This window comes from Oncorhynchus clarkii, chromosome 20 (genome assembly GCF_045791955.1).
Source record: "Oncorhynchus clarkii lewisi isolate Uvic-CL-2024 chromosome 20, UVic_Ocla_1.0, whole genome shotgun sequence".
Lineage (NCBI taxonomy): Eukaryota > Metazoa > Chordata > Actinopteri > Salmoniformes > Salmonidae > Oncorhynchus > Oncorhynchus clarkii.
In genome coordinates this window covers 76983951-77010242 of record NC_092166.1, presented here as the reverse complement: position 1 = coordinate 77010242, position 26292 = coordinate 76983951, and the positions used below count along the sequence as shown (strand labels likewise).

Genomic DNA, 26292 nt, shown 5'->3' with positions numbered 1-26292 from the left:
TTCAAAGTACTATTTTATTGTCATTCTGAATGGGCTTGATCATATGCCCTTGATAAATGATGAGGGGGGCCTTCATGGACATTGCCATGATGACACAGAAAAATCCTCTGAAATGGATGGTTGCCCCAGTGATTAAAAAGGCATGGCAGGCCACATGAGGTTTCTGAGAAATACTCCTCTCAAGGAGATGTCTTAGGTCAATCATACATGGACTGCAACCCCGAATGTTACAATGTTACATCCAAAAAGTATAAAGATGAATCCATCTCTCATTTATCATACAATACTGTCTCTGAAAAGTTAGTATGTGACCATACTGAAAAGGCATATCCAAGAAATTCCCAGACGATGCAAAAATGTGAATGGATGTTGACCAAAATATGAGCATCAATAACGACATAATTAACGCATCACACAGATAATGATATCCGGCAACAAAATTACATCCACTGGGACAATTTGAAGAGGCTTATAGGAATGGGGGTTACACTCCAAAGGAATCATCTTGCATATCAGATGGATTGTTTTTTGAATGTGAGAATGTAATTAAGAATCAAAGCATCCAGCTGAGACCACTGTGAGGAGAGAAATGCAGATGCACGTGTTCTTCAGAAATATAGGCAAAGAGGTGTGTGTGTGTGTGTGTCTACGTTAATCCCGCATTTTGTTTGACATCCCTACCACTCAAGCAGTACCTTATTAAACAATAGCCTAACCATACACATCAACAGCAAATACTTTGCATTATCATTTCCGCAGACTAGTCTTGTCATTCTTTGCCGTGTTTACTCCCATATCAAGTAGTAACAGACTGCTATTTTCAGTTCTGTATTCTATATCACCGCGGGGTTGTTAGACCGTACCAACACATTTCATTGTGGATTATTTTCAGGCATCTGCACAACTAATAGTTGGTTTATATGTTATGTATGTAACCTTGTAATACATTGCATAAAATTACAGAGCTTGTGTCATGATGTTAACTGAGTGAGTCAGCATTAAATCAGCACGGAATAAGTCGCCACACTAGATTCTCTGCATGCAACCAGTTGAGGATAGAACTGGGTTAGGCTGAGCCATTATTTAAAATATTCTATTGAACATCTTAAAACATGATTGTTTGTTCACCTGCTGAAAATCTTTGCAGTGATGCCTTCCAGCACTGAGCAATGGGGAGTACATTTTTGCCTCGCTTTGTCTCTGTCTCTGAAGCCCATGGAAATATGCCTTGAAAACTGCCTGAAATAACCAAACAATCCTGTGGGAACTGCCACCTTCAGCATTAACAGTGAAGGATTAGATTGCAGAAATATTCCTCCATCGTCTTGCCATTGAGGACAGTAAAATGGTAGAAAATCACCACTGAATCTACAATATACAGAACCAGAACTTCTTCATTGAGATACAGAATGCAGTGTAAAAATGTATATTCAACAAAATATACCACTATTTTTCAATATGTATTATGTCAAGGGCACGTGAATCAAGACATGCTTATACAGCAGTGGTTTGAATCTGAATCCTCTCTTAACCCTTTTCTGTCGCCTAGTGACGTGCCTGTGCCTGAGAGACAAAGAGAAGTGGCCGAGGAAACTCTAAATTGACTTTCAACACAGTGTGAGGAGAAGAAGATGGTTGGACTGCTTTGTCAACAGTCTCTGCCTCCATCTCATTGTGCTCACACCTGTTCTAATTATTTTTACACTGTTCAATTTCTTGCCTGGCCCTGGGGTTTTCAAAAGTTATACAACAGTGAACATTGGTTTATTTTCTCTCTTCAAGGAAGTTAGACTGCTGTTCTTTCCCCTGATATTGCTCTCTCTCTCTCTCTCTCTCTTTCTCTATCTCTCTCTCTCTATCTCTCTATCTCTCTCTCTCTCTCTTTCTCTATCTCTCTCTCTCTCTCTCTCTCTCTCTCCCATTTTGGTCTCTTACTCCCTGCCCTCAGTCTCTCACTATCCTTGTAATCATATTGTGTTAAAGTATGTCCTATCTCAGTGGTATAGCAACATATATGAGGGGTTATGTATTGTAGACGTTCAATAAAAAAATATATATACACATGAATTATCTGATTACTATTTCCATTTGCAGTGAACAATAATATTGTGTATATTAAGGGGAAAACATGAATTGCCAGTCAGTCATCAGGGAAGATGTCACTGGGTTCTCTAGAATAGAGTGCATTTTCCCATAGAGACTAAAATGTGTGACTTTCATAAGTGTTAACATGCACTGTTATTAACCTTATCTGATAGATTGTGATCCTTGAAATGGTGCCAAGAAAATTCATGTTGAAATTGTTACTCAATGTTCACCTCTATGGCGGAAATGAATTGGATTGTTTTTCATATCCAGGATGGCAGCAGGAGATTGTATATGACACACAAGTGAACTGTATTCATGGAGAGACAACTTTTACTCATAAGGAACACTTGCTAGATGTGAGATGATATGTGTAGAATCAGATATGAATTATAGGAGGCCACTATCAGAGGCCAGTGTAAAGTGACATGCTGATTGCAGTTCCCAAATCAAACTGTTCATATAACACTTGTGTTAGTTATATATGGCTATGCACGCCATACATAAACACCTCTGTTAGCATAACAAAGCCTATCTGCTTCAGCCTCGGGTCAGAATAAAACAACCACAGTGCATATATCCTCTGTACTGCCCATCGGTTTATTAGATATCTTCATAACCATGTTGTAGCTCCATGCCAATAAAGACAATTATGATTAACATTCAACTTTCTCATTGCATGATTACAGTGCCTTCAGAAAGTATTTACACCCCTTGACATTTTCCACATTTTGTTTTGTTACAGCCTGAATTTAAAATGGATTAAATATTATTTTTCTCACCCATCTACACACAATACCCCATAATGACAAAGTGAAAACAGGTTTTTAGAAATGTTTGCAAATGTATTGAAAACAAAATACAGAAATCGAATTTAAAATAAGTATTCACACCCCTGAGTCAATACTTCGTAGAAGCACCTTTGGCGGTGAGGACGGAGTTGATTCGTCTGTATCAGCTTTGCACATCTGGATTTGGGGATATTCTTCCTTGCAGATTTTCTCAAGCTCTGTTAAGTTATATGGGGAGCGGTGAACAGCAATTTTCTATGGGATTCAAGTCTGGGCTTTGGCTGGGCCACTCAAGGACTTTTACATTCTTGTTCTGAAGCCTGTCTAGCGTTTCTTTGGCTGTATGTGTGGGCTCATTGTCCGGTTGGAACGTAAATCTTTTCCCCAGTCTAAGGTCGTTTGCACTCTGAATCAGGTCTCACCAAGGATTTGCCTGTATCTGGCCCTATTCTTTGTTCCATCTCCCAGGACCTGCCGGTGAAAAGCATCCCCATAGCATGACGCATCCACCACCATGCTTTGCGGTAGGGATATTGTTAGATGGGTGATGAGCTGTGCGTGGTTTTCGGCAGACATAGCGCTTTGCATTTGAGCCACATAGTTACATTTTTGTCTCATCAGACACAAAATCTTTTGCCTTGTGTTCTCAGAGTCTTTCATATGTATTTATGAAACCTCTAGGCGTGCTGTCATGTGCATTTTTCTCAGGAGTGGCTTCCATCTGGCTATTCTCCCATAAATCCCAGATTGGTGAAGTGCTGTAGAGACGGTTGTCCTTCTGGCAGGTTCTCCCATCCCAGCCAAGGAACTCTGTAGTTCTGTCAGTGGTCACCTCCCTCACTAAGGTCCTTCTTGTCTGGTTACTCACTTTGGTAGGACGGCCAGCTCTAGGCAGTCTGGGTAGTCCCATATCTTTTCCATTTCCAAATGATGGCAACCACTGTGCTCTTGGAAACATTCAACACTCTAGCAATAGTTGTATACCCTTCCCCAGATATATGCCTCACCATAATTCTATCTCGGTGACCTACAGACAGTTCTTTGGACATCATAGTATAGTTTCTGCTCTGACATGCACTGTCAACTGTGGGACCTTATATAGACAGGTGTGTTTCTTTCTAAATCATGTCCAAACAGTTGAATTGGCCACAGGTGGACTCCAATCAAGTTGTAGCGACATCTCAAGGATGATCAAAGGAAATTGGATGCACCTGAGCTCAATTTGGTGTGTCAAAGCAAATGGGTGTGAATACTTATGTAAATGAGATATTTCTGTATTCCATTTTCAAAATAAATGCCAAAAAATATAAAAACATGCTCACTTTATCATTATGTGGTATGGTGTGTAGATGGGTGAGAGAGAAAAATAAAGGTAATCCATGTTGAATTCAGGCTGTAAAATAACAAAATGTGAATACTTTCTGAAGGTACTGTACATTTCATTTCTAAACGGCTGCTGGAATGGCTATAAAACACAGACTGGTCCAAGCTCAGATTTTTCAATGCCCAGTAGCCTGTTAAGTTGCTTTGTATTTCATTACTCACTTTAGAGCAGCCTCAGAGGAGAAATAATAATAATAATCAACTTTATTTGCGTAGCACTTTTCAAAACAGGTAACAAAGTGCTTAACATCATAAAATAAAAGTACTAACAAAGAAACATAGACAGGCGAAAGGAGAATGAAAAAAGATAGCCAATCAAAATCATATACTGAAGTCATACATTAAAATAAACTTTATAAAAGTGTCTTCAGCAGGGATTTAAAAAGAGGCACTGAATCGGCAAGCCTGATCACCTCTGGCAGACCATTCCAAAGTCTAGGGGCACTAATGGCAAATGCCCGGTCTCCTTCAGTTTTCAACCTAGACTTTGGAATGGTTAGCATTGCCCTGCCAGAAGATCTCAGGCTGTGTCCTGACTCGTAGGGAGATAAAAGATCAGAGATATAGCATGGGGCTAAAACAAGCCTTAAACGTGATTAATAAAATGTTAAAATCTATTCTATTCTGACTGGTAGCCAGTGTAGAGAAGCTAGAATAGGTGTGATATGGTTCCATTTTCTGGTGCCTGTTAAAAGCTGAGCTGCACCATTTTGAACTAACTGTAGACGATGAAGTGATTTCTGACTGACACATGTATACAAAGAGTTGCTTAAAGAAACACCAATACTTAAAATTAGGAGAAGCATTGTTATGCAAATATTATGTTAAGCAATGACACCAAGTCATCTCCCGGTTTACGATTGAGCATCAGCATTAATGTATTTTTTTCTTCCTTTATTTTCATATTCATAACTCAATCATGCAGCCTTCATAATAGTCCTTCAGGCCTCCTCTGACATTCTTTATCACAAGAAGAACTGGGTTCATCCTCTTTATGTTCTTTATCACAGCCCCTAGAGCAATTACTCTTCCTCAGGAAGGGAACTTGCACCAGCATTCCTATCCTCACATTATAATCATTCTTTTTTTTTGCAAAAACATGACAGCAACCTCACACGTCACTCGCTATCTGTGATGAAGGCTTCTTCTCACTTAACTGCCAACATTGGTGCCAGTTTCTGGGATGAAAGTAAAGCTCTGCTCTGGGCCTGTGAGTTGTGACTGTGTAATGACAGGGTTATATAGGCCTTACTATAGGTGGTGTGGTGGGAGCAAACAAAGGAAGAAGAATCAGAGTTGATCAAGAACGGCAGTAGACAAGGAGCAGTAGGATGTAACTGAGCCGAGACTACTGGGCAAAAAAATGAAAAATGGAAAACACTGAGATTTTGACATTCCCAAGCCTCCACTTTGAGGGATGAGGAGGATGAGACAGCAGAATTTTTTTATTATCTTTGAGACTTCATTATTAAGGGTATTATGGATTTGTCTTACAAAGCATGCTACTGAATACAACACGATTTGGAAATGGGTTAATATCCAACTATGAGTAGCTGCTTTATTTGTTTCAAGGATTATCTTCTTTATCGATCCCAGAGCTTTCCAAGTTTGCTATTGTAATGAACCGCTGATACTAGCAACATTACTTCACTTTAGATGTTTTATCTCTAACCACTGCTAGTAGTGACGTTCATTACCTCTAAGTACATATAAGCACTGTGTAAAACAACAGTGAAATGAAAGCCTCATCAACACACCTTTTGCAGACCCCACACAGAAAAGGCATCTCAATCTCCAAAGAGAACGCCTAATCCACTGGCCCTTCAGTTGCTCTTTTCTTGTTCGGTAATGAGGCATACTCTAGAGAAGAATGTAAACAACTTAACTCGATTGCCTCAGAGAAGTGTTAAATCAATCTACTATATGCCATACACACATTCCATGTAAGCTATAGTGGTAACCACGAGTCAATTTCTCATTGGATAAAGAACCACGGAAATCTAATCCAACCTGCCTTTTATAACGTCCTTATAATTAATCAATATTGTATGTCACAACAGAACAGCTGGGGAGCATTATGTTAAAGCATTGTTCCTGTCGTCATACCATACAGCCTATTCATGGGAATCAACAGCGCTGCAAACATGTAATTATGTTTTTAGAATGTCTCCGACAGAGTAGCCTAATGATATCAGTGAAATTCCAACAATGTGGGTTCCAACAGCTGTGATTTCAACCTCCTGACCGACAAACATGCACTCAACTGCAACAAGCAGATGAAAAAGCTCACACATTTGAAACAAATTGATATAATATACTGTATGTTGTGGAGTAAATGCCTAGGATGGTGTTTGGCCATGTGCGGAAGTCATACGCTGTAACTGTATTTGGCATTTGCATTTTTGTACTTCCATTGTACATTAGTGTGGCAGAAGCAATTAAAACAGTGTCACAAGCTTACAAGGGTTTTATCATTTATTCATGCACTCGCAAAGTCAGCAGTGACAAGGCAAGCAATTTGGACTTTAGCCTAGTGGCAAACTCGGAACATTTTTGAATCAAGATTACAAGGAGAGAGAAAAGCGATGGGCAATACAAACCCTCTGTGCGATAAAACAACAGTGCATCCTGCTGTGAAGGTGATGACATGCTATTGGGCCAACTCAGAGTACAAATAGCTACTTAAAGCTTTACTGTAGACACACACTGCTGCTCTCCCCCTCTTAGCTTCTGTTGCAGCCTTAAAGGGTAAAGGGAAGTGAATATCTCTTTGAATTCTTTACCTCCTTTCATCTTCTGGATTTTCTTGTTTGCAAGAGTAACATACATTTACAATTCAAGTAAATAGGCAAGTCAGAAGATGGTTCTCTAGTTCTCTAGTTCCATATCATGTTGTGTTCTGATGTTCTTATTCAATACAGTACTGTCATGTTGTGTTCTGTTGTTCTTATTCAATACAGTACTGTCATGTTGTGTTCTGATGTTCTTATTCAATACAGTACTGTCATGTTGTGTTCTGTTGTTCTTATTCAATACAGTACTGTCATGTTGTGTTCTGTTGTTCCTTTTCAATACAGTACTGTCATGTTGTGTTCTGATGTTCTTATTCAATACAGTACTGTCATGTTGTGTTCTGATGTTCTTATTCAATACAGTACTGTCATGTTGTGTTCTGATGTTCTTATTCAATACAGTACTGTCATGTTGTGTTCTGATGTTCTTATTCAATACAGTACTGCGATAATCGCCTGCCTTCAGGTGCCAAAGAGGCTATTTCTCACCCCAGAAATCACTAACACTTAGTAGTAATTACTCCTGTGCCAGTGCGTTATTAGATTCAGCCAAACATGGTATCTGTTCACTCAGACGCCGAGATTTAAAACAGAAGAATGGAAATATGGAACATCATGTCGTTTTCTTGTGTAGAAAATAGGATGGTGCACTGACAGGGATCTAGTGCATTCCTTTAAAATTCCTTTCAGGTTGAAAGGAGCGTTCTGTAGCTTTTCTCTCCCATGTGGTTGCTGGACATAAAACACAAGGTCATAGGTCGCCGTGATGGTATGAAGGCCGTATTGGAAATTTAGCTAGGACACCGGGGTTAACACCCCTACCCTTACTATAAGTGCCATGGGATCTTCAGTGACCACTGTTATTACATGGTAATGAATTAGTTACTCTGTAATTACACTTTGACAGCCTATGTAAATACCATGTACATATATAGGTGTATAGCTAGGTACACTTACTGTAAAGTAGAAGCCATTTGTCATTCAAAAATAATAAACATGACATTTGTGCAACCGTAACAAACAAGAAAGGTCATATAAGTATATTGCAATAACAATTGTTAATGTCATTTTTTTTGCTTTGTGTGCATGACTGCCATATGAGACATTATGACATGTAATTATTCACTATAATACACAGTCCAGATGTAGGATATTAATAGGATATTAATTTCTACATCCTGCAGCAACAGGAAAAGTGAATTATTATGTGGATTCTAATTAGTGGACTTTTTAGTATTGGTAGATACATTTTTTGTATGGGAAAATTTGGTCTAATTTCAAAGTGGAAATTACTACCCTCAGACACCTTTTTAAACTTCAAATATTCCACAATTGTTACACTTCCTGCATTACAGGACGGTTCTTCTGCAACAGGGTGATCAAATTAAGATCCTACATCTGTAGGCTTCCATCTCTTTACAATACACAGGATAACTCCCTTTTAACCTGCATCCATATTCAGTCCGCACATGTTCAGCTAGCAGAATGTTATTCAGAGGTTAGGGGAAGTATCGTCCTCAAAGGACAGCATATGCATCATAGCAGGTGCTACATGTGGAAGAAATCTGTGCAGCATAATGCCTCCTATCAGTCCAAAAGGCCAGTCTGCCCGGCTGTGGTCAGCATGTTCTCTGTGGATGACTGTTTCAGTGCCCTTTATCTACTCTCAGAACCACAAAGTGCTACTTCTCTCTTCCAATTAATGTGAAGAAGCCTTCTTAGGGAAGTGGTGTTTATTTATACTTTCCCAAGACTGTTGTGTTTATTCATAGTCCTCAATACAGCTCCATACTGTGTTTGTTGGGCCTGCAGTACTATACAGCTGGGTTAGTTGGGCCTGTAGTACTATACAGCTGGGTTAGTTGGGCCTGCAGTACTTTACAGCTGGGTTAGTTGGGCCTGCAGTACTATACAGCTGGATTTGTTGGGCCTGCAGTACTATACAGCTGGATTTGTTGGGCCTGCAGTACTATACAGCTGGGTTAGTTAGGCCTGCAGTACTATACAGCTGGGTTAGTTGGGCCTGCAGTACTATACAGCTGGGTTTGTTGGGCCTGCAGTACTATACAGCTGGGTTAGTTGGGCCTGCAGTACTATACAGCTGGGTTTGTTGGGCCTGCAGTACTATACAGCTGTGTGTTGCTGGTACGGCACTATTTGTTATCTGCCTTCAACTTTTGATACCATTCTGAGACATGTATAAAGCAGCTTATAGAATTATCTAAGCGCAACAATACGACCAACCGGGCAAAGCCACTTCCTCCCCATCCTCCCCATGCTTACTCAGTTCAGCTAGCTTGAGTCCCTATCCCCCTGTGCTGGATTTGTTCAAGTCACTGGTTATCTTTGCCTGCCCTATTTTCCTTGCTGAATGTAGGGTTTTCTGTAAAAATATGTATGCTGCATTTCATTATCATAAGAACACATGAATTTAGGTTTCACTGACACCTTGTGGCGGTAAGTCACAGTTAACATCCAGCATCTTAGAGGTAATCATCACACTTTTGGAGCTGAGGAGAGAGAGAGAAAGGGCATCTGTGATGGTAGCAGGCAGCGTTTATTGGTCGAGGCTCACAGTGTAATAAAGTTTGACACTGCAGTCATGGTGAGCAATGTTTTTCACTCTACACAGACACAGAGGTAGAGTCCCATCTCAGCCCAGGAGAGGTTCACCAGAGACGTATACTTCTTGTCACTGGAGCACCGCTCCAAGCCCTCTGGTAATGCCTTGTGTTTAATTAGCATAAACACAAAATTCTATTACCATACTATTAAATCCTTAAGGATAAAGAGTCATTGGTGAAAAAGGGGGACGGGGTAAAGAAATCCCCCTTTACAGAGTCTGACCTACGATCTTTGGAGAGGAGACCAGATAGCCAGTGATTTTTGGAGAGGAGACCAGATAGCCAGTGATTTTTGGAGAGGAGACCAGATAACCAGTGATTTTTGGAGAGGAGACCAGATAACCAGTGATTTTTGGAGAGGAGACCAGATAACCAGTGATCTTTGGAGAGGAGACGAGATAGCCAGTGATTTTTTGGAGAGGAGACCAGATAGCCAGTGATTTTTTGGAGAGGAGACCAGATAGCCAGTGATTTTTTGGAGAGGAGACCAGATAGCCAGTGATTTTTGGAGAGGAGACCAGATAACCAGTGATCTTTGCACGTGTAATGATCTGCTAAGGCTAGTTATTACCTTGATGTAAATCAATCAATCAATCACATGTATTTATAGAGCTCTTTTTACATCAGCAGATGTCACAAAGTGCTTATATAGAAACCCAGCCCAAAAACCCCAAAAGGCAAGCAATGCAGATGTAGAAGCACGGTGATGACATCAACACGTCGGCACACTGTGTGAGCAGGGTATGTTAACAGACTATTGAGAGAGAAGTTATTCATGTCTTCACACACACGTAAATTAGATGGAATGAGGAGGCTGTGAAAACCAGATGGAATGCGTTGAGCCTTTACCATTTTGGAACAGAATTGCGAGGTAAAAGACAGAAATCGATTGAAGTGGAGATCGAACTTTCTCTCAAGCGGCCTCGACAGTTGGGAACGCTCTCTCTGCCTATGTATGTCACTCAGACTTCCTCACTGTTCTCAGATTTGTCTTTTGGTTCAACTTAAAAGCAGGCCTATATTGTTTAGGTTTTTACACGTCTTGCTGTTTAATGTACTTCACTAGTGATTTTGCTTGTGTGTTGCAAGGCACTTTTTAATTTCTCTCCAAACACTTACTTTTACACATAATATTATGTATTTCAAACTGACTCAAATAATACAAGGACCAAGCAGAGTAACACAGTCATCCCAGACTCAAACTGATCTGGTGTTTACTAACAGATCAGTCCAGTAACTTACTAACTGGCATATCTGAACACAATGTTAAATTGGTGGTTAGAAAGATCACTAAAAAGAGATTTAGGAACCATATTAATGTACGATAAAACAATCCTGAAAAGTGAGCAGAGTAACTACGATGCAGCTGTAAGTCAAATTGACTGGTCTGATCTGTTAAGCAATGAAGACCCAGAGTCTGGATACAGAACATTTATGTCAGCTATTGACAAAGTGGATACCTCTTTTACTAGGAAATGTCAACGTAAGCCAAGACGGAAACCCTCTCTACGATGGCTCAAAGAGGACCTCTGGATGCAGATGAGAGAACGGGATCTTTCCTTGAAAAAAACACTAAATTCTGGTCAGAATGATGAAAGACGTATATTAACAGCACTGATAAATAAGGTGGTAGAGAATATAAAAAGCAGAGTTATTTCTTTGAGTGATCAGTGAAGGAAACGGAAATGGCAAAGTGATTTGGGAAAATCTCAACAAACTAAACAGGGAGAGGAGATGAAAAGTCCAAAAAACATAGTGAATTAAAGGTTAATGGGATTATAATTCAAGACTCATATTTCATATCCACCACCTTTAACCAGTTTTTTGTTGACTCTGTCAGGGAACTGACTCAAAGATTTTCAACCAAAAACTACAGTTCCCATAGACAATAATAAACCAATATTCAGAATTCCTGAAATATCAGCGTCAGCAGTGGACAGTATTATTAGCTTCTTCAGGAGCTCCAGAACAAAATATGTATTTTGTCTAAACGCTGTATTCCTGAAGAGACACAAATATTATCTGATTGTCCCTATTGTACATCTAGTTAATCTGTCCATCAAATATGGGTTCTTCCCCAATGCTTGGAAGTCTGCTGCAGTGATACCTGTTTTGAAATCTGGTGACCAAACACTGGTGGAAAATTACCAACCTATAAGCATTCTTACAGTGCTATCAAAAGTAGCTGAAAGATAAGTGGATGATCATCTGACTGATCACCTCATTCAGGGCAACTCAATACATCAAATGCAGTTCGGTTTCAGAACTAACCTTTCTACCGAAACAGCCAATTGCTATTTTCTGGAGTGCATTAAATCTAAACTGGACATATGTGGTGAAGTGGGCGCAGTCTTTTTGGATCTTAAAAAGACCTTTGATACTGTGTATCATGAGGTCCTCATATCCAAACTATCTGCCCTTACTGTGTACACTGAAGTCATTAGTTGGATATATTCCTATCTGACAAACAGAAGTCAAAGGGTTTGTCTGGGGGACACTCAGTCAGACTCTCTTTACTATAACATTAGGGTCCCACAAGGGTCAATATTAGGCCCCCTTCTGTTTACCATCGACATAAATGATCTCCCACTTACTTGCCCACAAGTTAACATGTATGCAGACAAAACAGTTCTGTATGGACACTAAAAAAATAAATAAAAACGTGTTGTAAACAAGTTAACTGAAAATATGCTACATATTTCCAAATGGATGACTAATTCTTGTCTGCATTAAAATATCGACAAGACTGTTTGTATGTTCTTCTCTAAGAAATCCATTGATTCTTCCCAACGAGCTGTTCTTGTTAATTGGATGTAATGTATTTGTAGTTTGTATTGTTTTAGTGAGTATTTGTATAGTGGCAGAGTAAAGGCCCTTTCCTGCAAAGGTGCTACACGTGCAAATGAGCTTTTGGCTAACCCCGGGTCATTGACATACAGTTGAAGTCGAAAGTTTACATACACTTAGGTTGGAGTCATTAAAACTAGTTTTTCAACCACTCCACAAATTTCTTGTTAAAACTTCTTATGGTTGGGGGGGCAGTATTGAGTAGCTTGGATGAATAAGGTGCCCCGAGTAAACTGCCTGCTACTCAGAACCAGAAGCTAAGATATGCATATTATTAGTAGATTTGGATAGAAAACTGTTTGAACGAAGTTTCTAAAACTGTTTGAATGATGTCTGTGAGTATAACAGAACTCATATGGCAGGCAAAAACCTGAGATAAAATCCAACCAGGAAGTGGGAAATCTGAGGTTTGTAGTTTTTCAAGTCATTGCCTATCCAAGATACAGTGTAAATTTGGTCCGATTGCACTTCCTAAGGCTTCCACTAGATGTCAACAGTCTTTAGAACTTTGTTTGAGGCTTCTACTGTGAAGGAGGAGAGAATGAGAGCTGTTTCAACCAGAGGTCTGGCAGAGTGCCATGAGCTCAGTCTGGTGCGCACCCGTGAGAGTTAGCTGCATTCCATTGCAGGGAATTCTCCGGTTGAAACATTATTGAAGATTTATGTTAAAAACATCCTAAAGATTGATTATATACATCGTTTGACATGTTTCTACGAACTGTAATGGAACTTTTTGACTTTTCGTCTGGAACTAGTGCTCGCGTCTCATGAATTTGGATTTGTGAACTGAGCGTGCAAACAAAAAGGAGATATTTGGACATAAATGATGGACTTTATCGAACAAAACAAACATTTATTGTGGAACTGGGATTCCTGGAATGTGGATCTCTGCAAAATCACCAGATGTTTTGGAAGCAAAACATTACTGAACATAACGTGCCAATGTAAACTGAGATTTTTAATCGAACAAAACATACATGCATTGTGTAACATGAAGTCATATGAGTGTCATCTGATGAAGATCATCAAAGGTTAGTGATTAATTTGATCTATATTTCTGCTTTTCGTGACTCCTCTCTTTGGCTGTAAAAATGGTTCTGTTTTTCTGTGACAAGGTGCTGACCTAACATAATCGTTTGGTGTGCTTGCGTCGTAAAGCCTTTTTGAAATCGGACACTGTGGTGGGGGTAACCTCTCTAGGGTATGTGGGACGCTAGCGTCCCATCTGGCCAACATCCAGTGAGGTTGCAGAGTGCCAAATTCAATTACAGAAATGCTCATTATAAAAATTCAGAAAACAAAACATATTATACATAGGTTTAAAGATTAACTTCTTCTTAAACCAACCACAGTGTCAGATTAATAAAATGCTTTTCTGCGAAAGCATACCTAGCCCAGAACATATATAGCCCAGAACATAGCCCAGTTGACAAATTACTACAAACAGTAACCAGCCAAGCAGAAGCGTTACAAAACTCAGAAAAATATATTAAATTAATCCCTTACCTTTGATGATCTTCATATGGTGGCAATCAGAAGACATTAATTTACTCAATAAATGTTCCTTTTGTTCGATGAAGTCTCTTTATATACAAAAACCTCAGTTTTGTTACCGCTTTTTCTTCAGTAATCCACAGGCTCAAACTCAGTCAAAACAATCAGACAAAAAAATTCAAACTGTATCTGTAAAGCTCATAGAAACATGTCAAACAATGTTTATATTCAATCCTCAGGTTGTTTTTTAGCCTAAATGATCTATAATATTTCAACCGGACAATAACGTTGTCAATATACATGTAAAAGGTAAACAAGAAATGCACATGCGCCTGAAAAAACTCTGCGTCACGTTAGGGTCCACTCGTTCAGACTGGTCTTACTCCCTCATTTCTAAGAATACACGCCTGAAACGATTGCTGAACACTGTTGACATCTAGTGGAAGGCATAGGAACTGCAAATGGAGTCCTAAGTCAATGGATACTATAATGGCATTTAATAGAAAACTACAAAACAAAAACAAAAACTACTTCCTGAATGGATTTTTCTCAGGTTTTCGCCTGCTAAATCAGTTCTGTTATACTCACAGACACTATTTTAACAGGTTTGGAAACTTTAGAGTGTTTTCTTTCCAAATCTACCTGTTATATGCATATCACATCTTCTGGACCCGAGTAGCAGGCCATTTAATTTGGGCATGCTTTTCATCCAAAATTTCGAATGCTGCCCCCTACCCTAGAGAGGTTAACAACAAGTTTATATTTAAAATGGTGTAAAATACTTGTACGTTTGAGGAATTTTAATTATGAGATTTCTGCTGTTTGAATTTGGCGCCATGCACTTTCACTGGCTGTTGTCATATCGATCCCGTTAGCGGGATTTCAGCCGTAAGAAGTTTTAACAAACTATAGCTTTGGCAAGTCGGTTAGGACAACTACTTTGTGCATGACAAAAGTCATTTTTCCAATAATTGTTTACAGTTGATTATTTCACTTATAATTCACACTATCACAATTCCAGTGGGTCAGAGGTTTACATACACTAAGTTGACTGTGCCTATAAACAGCTTGGAAAATTCCAGAAAATTATGGGGTCAGTCTGTTATTTCTGGAGTATTTCTCCTGTCTTATCCAGTGTCCTGTATGAATTTAAGTACGCTCCCTCTAATTCTCTCTCTCCCTTTTTCTCTTTCTCTTTCTCGCTCTCTTCTCTCAGAGGACCTGAGCTCTAAGATCATGCCTCAGGACTACCTGGCCTGATGACTCCTTGCTGTCCCTAGTCCACCTGGTCATGCTGCTGCTCCAGTTTCAACTGTTCTGCCTGCGGCTATGGAACCCTGACCTGTTCACTGGACGTGCTATCTTGTCCCGGACCTGCTGTTTTGGACTCTCTCTCTACCGCACCTGCTGTCTCTGAATGATCAGCTATGAATAGCCAACTGACATTTACTCCTTTACTCAGGTGTGGCCCTGTTGCACCCTCTACAACCACTGTGATTATTATTATCTGACCCTGCTGGTCATCTATGAACATTTGAAAATCTCTGCCATGTTCTGTTATAATCTCCACACGGCACAGACAGAAGAGGACAGGCCACCCCTCAGAGCGTGGTTCCTCTCTAGGTTTCTTCCTAGGTTCCGGACTTTCTAGGGAGTTTTTCCTAGCCCCCGTGCTTCTACATCTGCATTGCTTGCTGTTTGGGGTTTTAGGCAGGGTTTCTGTACAGCACTTTGTGACTTTGGCTGATGTAAAAAGGGCTTTATAAATACACTTGATTGATTGATTGATTGTTGCATTACTGTAATATTGATGTTGATTCATGTGCATTGTCCCCTATAAATACATAAATACAATAAATAAAATATTTGCATGTCCTTTTCAAAATTGTTATCTTGACCTTGAACTCTGTACACCAGTTTATTAGGTATACCACCCGGTTCACGAAAATGGATACCTCGTCGGTTGCACAACCAAAATGTGTCTTCTGCGGGGGGCTGCCTTAATCGACGTCATCAGCGCCCGGGGAGCAGTTGTTGTGGGAGTTAACTGCTTTGCTCAAGGGCAGAACTGTCGATTTTTCCGTTACTGTTTAATTGAGAGTTATAATGGGCAAAACAAATGACCTAAGAGACTTTAAGCGTGGTATGATCGTCAGTGCCAGGCATGCCGGTTCCAGTGTCTCAAAAACGGTCAGTTCCTGGGATTTTAATGCACGACAGTGTCTAGGGTTTTCCCGAGAATGGTGCGACAAACAAAAAACATCCAATTAACAGCAGTTCTGTGGGCAAAAACAGCATATTGATGAGAGGTTGAAGAAGAATGGCAAGAATCGTGCAAGCTTACAGGCATGCTACAAACAACCACACCGGGTTCCACTCCTATCAAATAAAAACTGAGGAATGGCTGGTCCGAAGAATCCCGGTTCCTGTTGCGTCATGCTGATGGAAGAGTCAGGATTTGGGGTAAACAGCAGAGTCCCTGACCCAATCCTGCCTGGTGTCAACGGTACAGGCTGGTGGTGTAACGGTGTGTGGAATGTTTTCCTGGTACGCGTTAGGTCCCTTGAAACCAATTGAGCAATGTTTCCGACACCTTGTAGAATCCAAGCCCCAAATAATTCAGGCTGTTCTGGAGGCAAAGGGGGGTCCGACCTGGTAATAGATGGGTGTACTAATTAACTGGCAAGGTACTGAGTGTATAATGAAATGTATATTTAACGAGGCAAGTCAGTTAAGAACAAATTCTTATTTTCAATGACGGCCTAGGAACTGCTTGCCAGGTTAACTGCCTGGTAGATTTGTACCTTGTCAGCTCGGGGGTTTGAACTTGCAACCTTCCGGTTACTAGTCCAACGCTCTAACCACTAGGCTACCCTGCCGCCCCATTTATCATCAGCTTGGTATTTTAACACTGGCAAAGAGACCGACTGACATTTTAATTGATCTATGGCTCTGAAGCGTTAAAGATTGCGCAATAGAAAATTAAAGGTAAATTCAGATTGAGCTAACATATGCGGTTTTTACCATGAATGCAGTCTCCACCAACGCAGGAACTTTGCCTTTAAGTTTCAATTCCACTGTAAAGCTCAACTTCCGGGATACGGATTGAATACCGCCCAAGTAATACTACAGGGCGCAGCTACTGTATGCACTTGAAATTCAAACTTAACTTCCTTATTCATATCCTCCTGTACAACACTTTCACAAAGCTTGGTTTGCATTTTGCATGGGCAGATTGTGCAGAGGGATGACGGATACGAATCCAGAGAGAGCACACATGACTTATAACCCAGCAGGTTGTTTCAGGTGGGTGGAGTTCGCCTGCGATTTCAAGCCATTTGTTGTGAAACGTTTCACTGAATGTATTGCTCTGAGCAAAGGCTAAGCCAAGCGAGCTGAATCGAGTGCAACCAGAGTCAAGGAAATCTAGCAATGTCCAACAAGCACAGATTCTAAAGACATGTTGTGCTTAGACATTGAATTGGACAGACACTTTTAGAATTTACATTAAGGCATTGCCAACTAAGTCATGTGTGGTCAGTGTCACAGACTCCCCACTATAGGTTCATATTGACAAGTTTTCTACAGATTTATGGATACATCACGACACCCATCTGTTCACTTCCATTTTAAAACTAAACAGTCAATCAATATTAGCTTAATACTGTTTCAGGTTTTGTCTTTTCAATGTCTCAGATCATTAAGATAAGATTAAGATTGTCAGGACATCCATTAAGGATTTGGGCTAATATGAACTTTATAACACACACACACGCACGCACACACACGTTAAGGTTAATAAAATTATAAAACTGAGGGAGGGGCTTGATGAAATATAATCATTCTCTGAAGGAAGTTGATATACAAAGTGAAGATGACTTCATTACTTGATTCCATTTTGTGATATTTTGTATCATAATCCTAATGACTATATCAACTCTTTTTAATTTTTAAGAGGATCGAGGAGTATGGATTTTTAAACACCCTCGAGCAGGGTTTCGCAGACCACTTAAAAAGGACAATAAGAAGTTCATTAAGCTTATGTGAACAGCCTGTGAATAGAAAATGAATGAGATGGAAGTCGCATAAAACCAACCAAGGATGGCTTATTTTATGTACAAACAGCGAAAGTGCTATGATGCACAGTAAAGTATGTAGTATTTCTAGAAACAGTAAGAGATCTAAAGCTATAATTAACATCAGTCTCTCTTAGCAACACTGCATGCCCTACATATTAGCCCTGTAGTGAAACTGCAGAACTAAGGACTACACCTTTAAATCTGCAATACAACAGTCTCTATCTTTAGCTTTGGTAAGTACACAAATCCATGGAAAGCACAACTGAACGCATACTTAAAACACACCTGAACGCATACTTAAAACACAACTAAACGCATACTTAAGCACAACTGAACGCATACCTAAAGCACAACTGAACGCATACTTAAGCACAACTGAACGCATACCTAAAGCACAACTGAACGCATACTTAAGCACAACTGAACGCATACCTAAAGCACAACTGAACGCATACTTAAGCACAACTGAACGCATACCTAAAGCACAACTGAACGCATACTTAAGCACAACTGAACGCATACTTAAGCACAACTGAACGCATTCTTAAAGCACAACTGAACACATACTTAAGCACAACTGAATACATACATAAAGCACAGCTGAACGCATACTTAAAACAACTGAACACGTACTTAGAACACAACTGAACGCATGTACTGCACTATACTGTGATGAGGTAATTACCAGTGTATTGTCTCCATCTCCAATCAGGAAGAGTTACTCTTTGTCAGGCCATATGCATATGTCTCTAAATATGTTCCCTCTCTGATCAGGCCACATTAAGCATCTGCACAGAATCCCTTCCAGTCTATCTGTCTGCAGCTAGTTCAGTGCCAGATTAAATGAGACCTCAAATCCATTGGCATGCTGTTGTTCTTTTTGCATCTGCATTAGGCCACTTTCTTTCAGCATACAAAATGGCAAAACACAATAGTGATAATAATGATAACGATAAACATCATCCTCACCATCACCATCATCATCATCATTGTATATCAATAATAATAGTAGTAGTGATTTTACTATAACTACTCCACGTTCTTCTACTTGTGCAAGCCCATGCAGTCCATTGGGCTGCTACTTGTGCAAGCCCAGGCAGTCCATTGGTCTTCTACTTGTGCAAGCCCAGGCAGTCCATTGTTCTTCTACTTGTGCAGGCTCAAGCAGTACATTGGATTTCATAGACATGACAGTAAGGGTCTACAGTGCCTTCAGAAAGTATTCATACCCCTTGACATTTTCCAAATATTTTGTTGTGTTACATTCTGAATTTAAAATGTATTCTACCCTACCAATCAAACAGGCAGTAACTGCTCATATCGCGGAACTGAGAAAAAGGTTTCACTGTAACTTTATGCAGTTACTGCTAACATGACCCCCATTTTCTCTAAAAACACAATACAATAGAGGCAGGATACTTGTCCACATGATTAAGCATGTATTTAATGTAGCAAAAATGACATTAACACATTTTTGACCAAATGAGCAGTTACTGCTTTTTTGCTTGGTAGGGTAGAATAAGTACAGTGAGGGAAAAAGGTATTTGATCCCCTGCTGATTTTGTACGTTTTCCCACTGACAAAGAAATGATCAGTCTATAATTTTAATGGTAGGTTTATTTGAACAGTGAGAGACAGAATAAAAATAAAAAAATCCAGAAAAACGCATGTCAAAAATGTTATAAATTGATTTGCATTTTCATGAGGGAAATAAGTATTTGACCCACTCTCAATCAGAAAGATTTCTGGCTCCCAGGTGTCTTTTATACAGGTAACGAGCTGAGATTAGGAGCACACTCTTAAAGGGAGTGCTCCTAATCTCAGCTTGTTACCTGTATAAAAGACACCTGTCCACAGAAGTAATCAATCAATCAGATTCCAAACTCTCCACCATGGCCAAGCCCAAAGAGCTCTCCAAGGATGTCAGGGACAAGATTGTAGACCTACACAAGGCTGGAATGGGCTACAAGACCATCGCCAAGCAGCTTGGTGAGAAGGTGACAACAGTTGGTGCGATTATTCGCAAATCGAAGAAACACAAAAGAACTGTCAATCTCCCTCGGCCTGTGGCTACATGCAAGATCTCACCTCGTGGAGTTGCAATGATCATGAGAACGGTGAGGAATCAGCCCAGAACTACACGGGAGGATCTTGTCAATGATCTCAAGGCAGCTGGGACCATAGTCACCAAGAAAACAATTGGCAACACACTATGCCGTTAAGGATTGAAATCCTGCAGCGCCTTCAAGGTCCCCCTGCTCAAGAAAGCACATATACAGTGGGGAGAACAACTATTTGATACAGGTAGGTTTTCCTACTTACAAAGCATGTAGAGGTCTGTAATTTTTATCATGGGTACACTTCAACTGTGAAAGACGGAATCTAAAAATCTGGAAAATCTGGAAAATCACATTGTATGATTTTTAAGTAATTCATTTGCATTTTATTGCATGACATAAGTATTTTATCACCTACCAACCAGTAAGAATTCCGGCTCTCACAGACCTGTTAGTTTTTCTTTAAAAAGCCCTCCTGTTCTCCACTCATTACCTGTATTAACTGCACCTGTTTGAGCTTGTGTGTCCACACACTCAATCAAACAGACTCCAACCTCTCCACAATGGCCAAGACCAGAGAGCTGTGTAAGGACATCAGGGATAAAATTGTAGACCTGCACATGGCTGGGATGGGCTACAGGACAATAGGCAAGCAGCTTGGTGAGAAGGACACAACTGTTGGCGCAATTATTAGAAAATGGAAGAAGTTCAGGATGATGGTCAATCAGCCTCGGTCTGGGGCTCCATGCAAGATCTCACCTCGTGGGGCATCAATGATCATGAGGAAGGTGAGGGATCAGCCTAGAACTACACAGCAGGACCTGGTCAATGTCCTGAAGAGAGCCTGGACCACAGTCTCAAAGAAAACCATTAGTAACACACTACGCCGTCATGGATTAAAATCCTGCAGCGCACGCAAGGTCCCCCTGCTCAAGCCAGCACATGTCCAGGCCCGTCTGAAGTTTGCCAATGACCATCTGGATGATCCAGAGGAGGAATGGGAGAAGGTCATGTGGTCTGATGAGACAAAAATTGAAATTTTTGGTCTAAACTCCACTCGCCGTGTTTGGAGGAGGAGGAATGCTGCCTATGACCCCAGAACACCATCCCCACCGTCAAACAAGGAGGTGGAAACTATGCATTGGGGGGAGGTTTCTGCTAAGGGGACAGGACAACTTCACAGCATCAAAGGGACGATGGACGGGGCCATGTACCGTCAAATCTTGGGTGAGAACCTCCTTCCCTCAGCCAGGGCATTGAAAATGGGTCGTGGATGGGTATTCCAGCATGACAATGACCCAAAACACACAGCCACGGCAACAAAGGAGTGGCACATTAAGGTCCTGGAGTGGCCTAGCCAGTCTCCAGACCTTAAACCCATAGAAAATCTGTGGAGGGAGCTGAAGGTTCGAGTTGCCAAACGTCAGCCTCGAAACCTTAATGACTTGAAGAAGATCTGCAAAGAGGAGTGGGACAAAATCCCTCCCAAGATGTGTGCAAACCTGGTGGCCAACAACAAGAAACATCTGACCTTTCTGATTGCCAAAAAGGGTTTAGCCACCAAGTACTAAATCATGTTTTTCAGTGGGGTCAAATATTTATTTCCCTCATTAAAATGTAAATCAATTTATAACATTTTTGACATGCGTTTTTCTGGACTTCTTTGGTTGTTATTCTGTCTCTCACTGTTCAAATAAACCTACCATTAAAATTATAGACTGATCATTTCTTTGTCAGTGGGCAAACATACAAAATTAGCAGGGGATCAAATACTTTTTTCCCTCACTGTATTCAATCCCTTTGTTATGGCAAGCCTAAATAAGTTCAGGGGTAAAATCTTGCTTAACAAGTCACATTATAAGTAGCATGGACTCGCTCTGTGTGCAATAATTAACAATTAATGACTACCCCATCTCTGTACCCCACACATACAATTATCTGTAAGGTCCCTCAGTTGAGCAGTGAATTTCAAACACAGATTCAACCACAAAGACCAGGTAGGTTTTCCAATGCCTCGCAAAGAAGGGCACCTATTGGTAGTTGGATAAAATTTTAAAAAGCATACATTGAAAAGCATACAGCTCACTCAGTTGCCGGAGGGGAAGGCCATTTTTCTCCAACTGCATTGTTGGTTGAGGGCTTGTAAGTAAGCATTTCATGGTAAGGTCTACAACTGTTGTATTCGGCGCATGTGACAAATACAATTGTATTTTATTTTATTTGAAACCTCTCAGGGATTTCACCATGAGGCCTATGGTGACTTTAAAACAGTTCATGGCTGTGATAGGAGAAAACTGTGGATGGCTCAACAACATTGTAGTTACTCCACAATACTAATCTAACTGAGCGTGAAAAGAAGGAAGCCTGTACAGAATAAAAATATTCCAAAACATACAAGGCACTAAAGCGATACCACTCTCCATATTTTCAAGCATAGTGATGGCTGCATCATGGTATCGGTATACTAATAATCATTAAGGACTGGGGAGTTTTTCAGGTTAAAAAATAAACGTAATGAAGCTAAGCACAGACAAAGTCCTGGAGGAAAACCTGGTTCAGTCTGCTTTCCACCTGACACTAGGAGATGAATTCACCTTTCAGCAGGACAATAACCTAAAACACAAGGCCAAATCTACACTGTGAATGTTCCGGAGTGGCCGAGTTACAGTTTTGACTTAAATCTACTTGAAAATCTATTGCAAGACCTGAAAATGGTTGTCTTGCAATGGTCAACAACCAATTTGACAAAGCTTGAAGAATAAAAAATAAAAAAACTTCTGGGTACAATCCAGGTGTGTAAAGCTCTTAGAGATTTACCCAGAAAGACTTACAGGAAACTGTAATCACTGCCAAATATGCTTCTATAAAGTATTGACTCAGAGGTGTGAATACTTACATGTATGTAAATTCAATATTTCTGTATTTCATGTTCAACTAATTTACTAACATTTCTAAAAACATGTTTTCATGTTGTCATTATCGTGTATTGTGTGTAGATGGGTGAGGAAAATATATATTTAAACCATTTTGTATTCCGGCTGTAACAAAATGTGGAATAAGTCAACGGCTATGAATACATTCTGAAGGCACTGTATATGCTACATAAAAACGTAATAGGCTTTACCTCCTAGACTTCTGCTTGCAACAGCAGAATGCATGTTACATCTGCGTCATTATACTAGGTGCTATGCATGGAATCACATTGAGCGGGTGCTGCCTCACACTTTCTATTAATTAAGTAAGTAGCCTTGGCTTGTGTAAGACAGAAGGGCTCATAGAAGCAGGAGCCTATCTGCCGTTTCTGTAACGTGAGGCAGCTTGATGTACAACTACACCCCCTGGATAGGACACTAGTCTATCACAGGGCCTTACCCCCAATCGATCTCCTTAATACTGATTGGCAAGCAGAGGAGCGCCAGATCCCATTTTAGAGTCTTTGGTTTGACTCGACCAGGGAATCGAACTCTCAACGTTCCAATCTCAGGGTGAACACTCAAACCACAATGGCACTGAGTTCATCAACACTTTCTATAACCACTCACATCATTTACTTTGTAAATACTGTGAAACCAATGTAAATACAAGGGAATCGAACTGGCTTGCCTAGTTAAATAAAGGTTAAATAAAATGAATAAATAAAATAAAAAATAATTTTCAGCAGCAAAAGTTTATCGTCAACCTCTTTATGCAAATAGTTGTGTTAATCATCTGTTACTTAAAGCTTTCTGCATCTAATTAAAGCCATTTCGTTTTCACTTGGAAAACAAGTATTTTGAGATTGCCTTTATTGATTGCAGGTTCCCATTATTCACTTCAACACCCAGAGGATGCCCTCCGTACCAACCTATCGGCATACTTCAAACCTGGTAAGTGCAACATTGGCAACCACAGGGATGCTGTTTAGCCTGCATGTCATTACAAATGTTCACTTGTTTCAGAAGTTTTGAGTTTAATTGTCTCTTTTATGGCAAGATAGACTCACTGTGGTACTTTAAGTACAGTTGGGAATGAATGAATGCCTTTTTAACACCAATAGAACTATTCAGTGGGTACACAGGAATGTTCAACACTACAAAACTAAAATGTTTAGCACAATAGCACAAAAATCTATATACTGAAATAAGCTGTCATGTCAGCATGTACAGTGCCTTTAGAAAGTATTCATACCCCTTGTCTTATTCCACATTTTGTTATGTTACAGCCTGATTTCAAAATGTATTAATTATAGTACAGTAGTAGCAAGCTATCAAAGTTGACCTCCGGTCCTCCTTCTCACCTTTGCGCTATCCTTCTCAAACTGAACAGAACATAGGCTATAGGCTAGCCCGCACGCAAGAAAGTGCATTTTATGGACTAGGCGTTCTAAAAAATATATTTTGGGAAAAAAACTTTGACTCTCCTCCTGAACTTCCACCTACAGAACTTCCACCTAACTTCCACCTTCCCTACACAGCACTGCCATAGGTTAAGCAGCACATAAAAACGTTTTTGATCAGCAAGAGCAGAGCAAGCCGAGCTCAGGGTTAGAATATCCATTGCAGTGTGTGATGCTGCCTTGTTTTATTTACTCCATCCCAGCATCTATCTTTGAAATATAACTTTATTCTGTGCTTCTCCGAGCATGCACTTCGTAGCCTATAGCCTATAGGCTATGGATTGTTTTATGGAGGCCACACTAAATAGTCTATAGGTGCAATTGATATTGTGCGCCCAGCGGAGAATCATAGATGAGCGGCAGCATCGGGCACACATCAATATATAGCTTAATAAGAAAATAATGATAAAACACTGAGAAATATTGAAATTTTATCAATTGCAAATTATATGACCCTCCTCTAGACTAGATATTTAAAAAATCTAAACTGCCCCCTTGACTGAAATTGAAAAAGCCTGATCCTCCCACATTTTCCTCCAGGTAACCATTTTGTAAATTTCGAACCGCCCCTAATTATTAACTTAACCGTGTTCAAAGGAACATTCAATGTCTGCTTTTTTATTTATTTTACCCATCTACTAATGGATGCCCTTCTTTGTGAGGCATTGAAAAACCTCCCTGGTGTTTGTGGTTGAATCTGTGTCTGAAATTCAATGCTCGACTGAGGGACCTTACAGAAAATTGTGTGTGGGGTACGGAGATGAGTTAGTCATTCAAAAATCATGCTAAACACTATTATTGCACACAGAGTGAGTCCATTCAACTTATTATGTGACTTGTTAAGCACAGTTTTCCTCCTTAACCTATTTAGGCTTGCCACAACAAAGGTGTTGAATGCTTACTTTTTTCATTTTAAACCAGTGACAAAAATCTAAATATAATTAATTTTAAATTCAGGCTGTAACACAAATGTCAAGGGGTGTATATTAACTGTATATTAACAACTTGGACATTGCTAGCGCCACACAGGACCACTAATGATACAACAATACAGTAGCACTAAAATCAAATGAACGCAAAACCAAGCCATTGTTAAGAAATGTTCTCAGATCACCACCCAGTAGACCTACATAGAAAAATGCATATGGTTAAGTAAAAGTCTGTTACCTCATTTTCAGGTTTCCTGGCTGTGGTTGTCCGTCATAAATAGAGACGATGTCACAGTCCTCTTCAAGAGCAAAGGTGTGAAATGACAACTGTATCCTGTTTCGTTCTCCTGTGATGATGATCCAGGTACAGTTGGCATAGTTTGGGTAGCCGTGGGGAAAGCCAGGACTCTCTATCGTTCCATTTAGTCCTTGTGCAACACCACCACAAGTTTGACCTGAGGATAAAATCAAAGACAGACATAAGATATAATATGGATCTTTTAGATGACCAATCTAAGAATTTACACGCTGTAAATTCGGGAATATTATGCATGACTCTGGTATGAAACAGCTATATATTGTTCTCAAATATGCCACTGAAACAGCATTTCTGTAGCACAACAAAGCACCCCCTTCCATTACCCATTGGAAGCCTCAGGCCTGAACACAAGAACCTCTCTTCACAAACATTAAATATATATGTGTTTGGGTATGTTGACATATGCAAATGTATGGTACATTTTCCTCGGTGCTCCATTTCACATGTCTCATCACTCGCTGTGTCATATTGTGAGCATCATAGGGGGACCTTCCAATATCTTGGCTTATTTATGATT

The 26292-nt window shown here is 40.0% G+C and overlaps 1 protein-coding gene across 1 annotated transcript in view; it reads right to left on the bottom strand.

Moving 5' to 3' along the window:
• LOC139376933 (CUB and sushi domain-containing protein 1-like) overlaps positions 1 to 26292 on the bottom strand; it is a 438044-nt gene that overhangs the window by 289422 nt on the left and 122330 nt on the right. The window contains exon 2 of the mRNA XM_071119944.1: positions 25695 to 25911. Within this exon, the coding sequence (XP_070976045.1) occupies positions 25695 to 25911 (217 nt within the window). The remainder of the gene's footprint in view (positions 1 to 25694; positions 25912 to 26292) is intronic.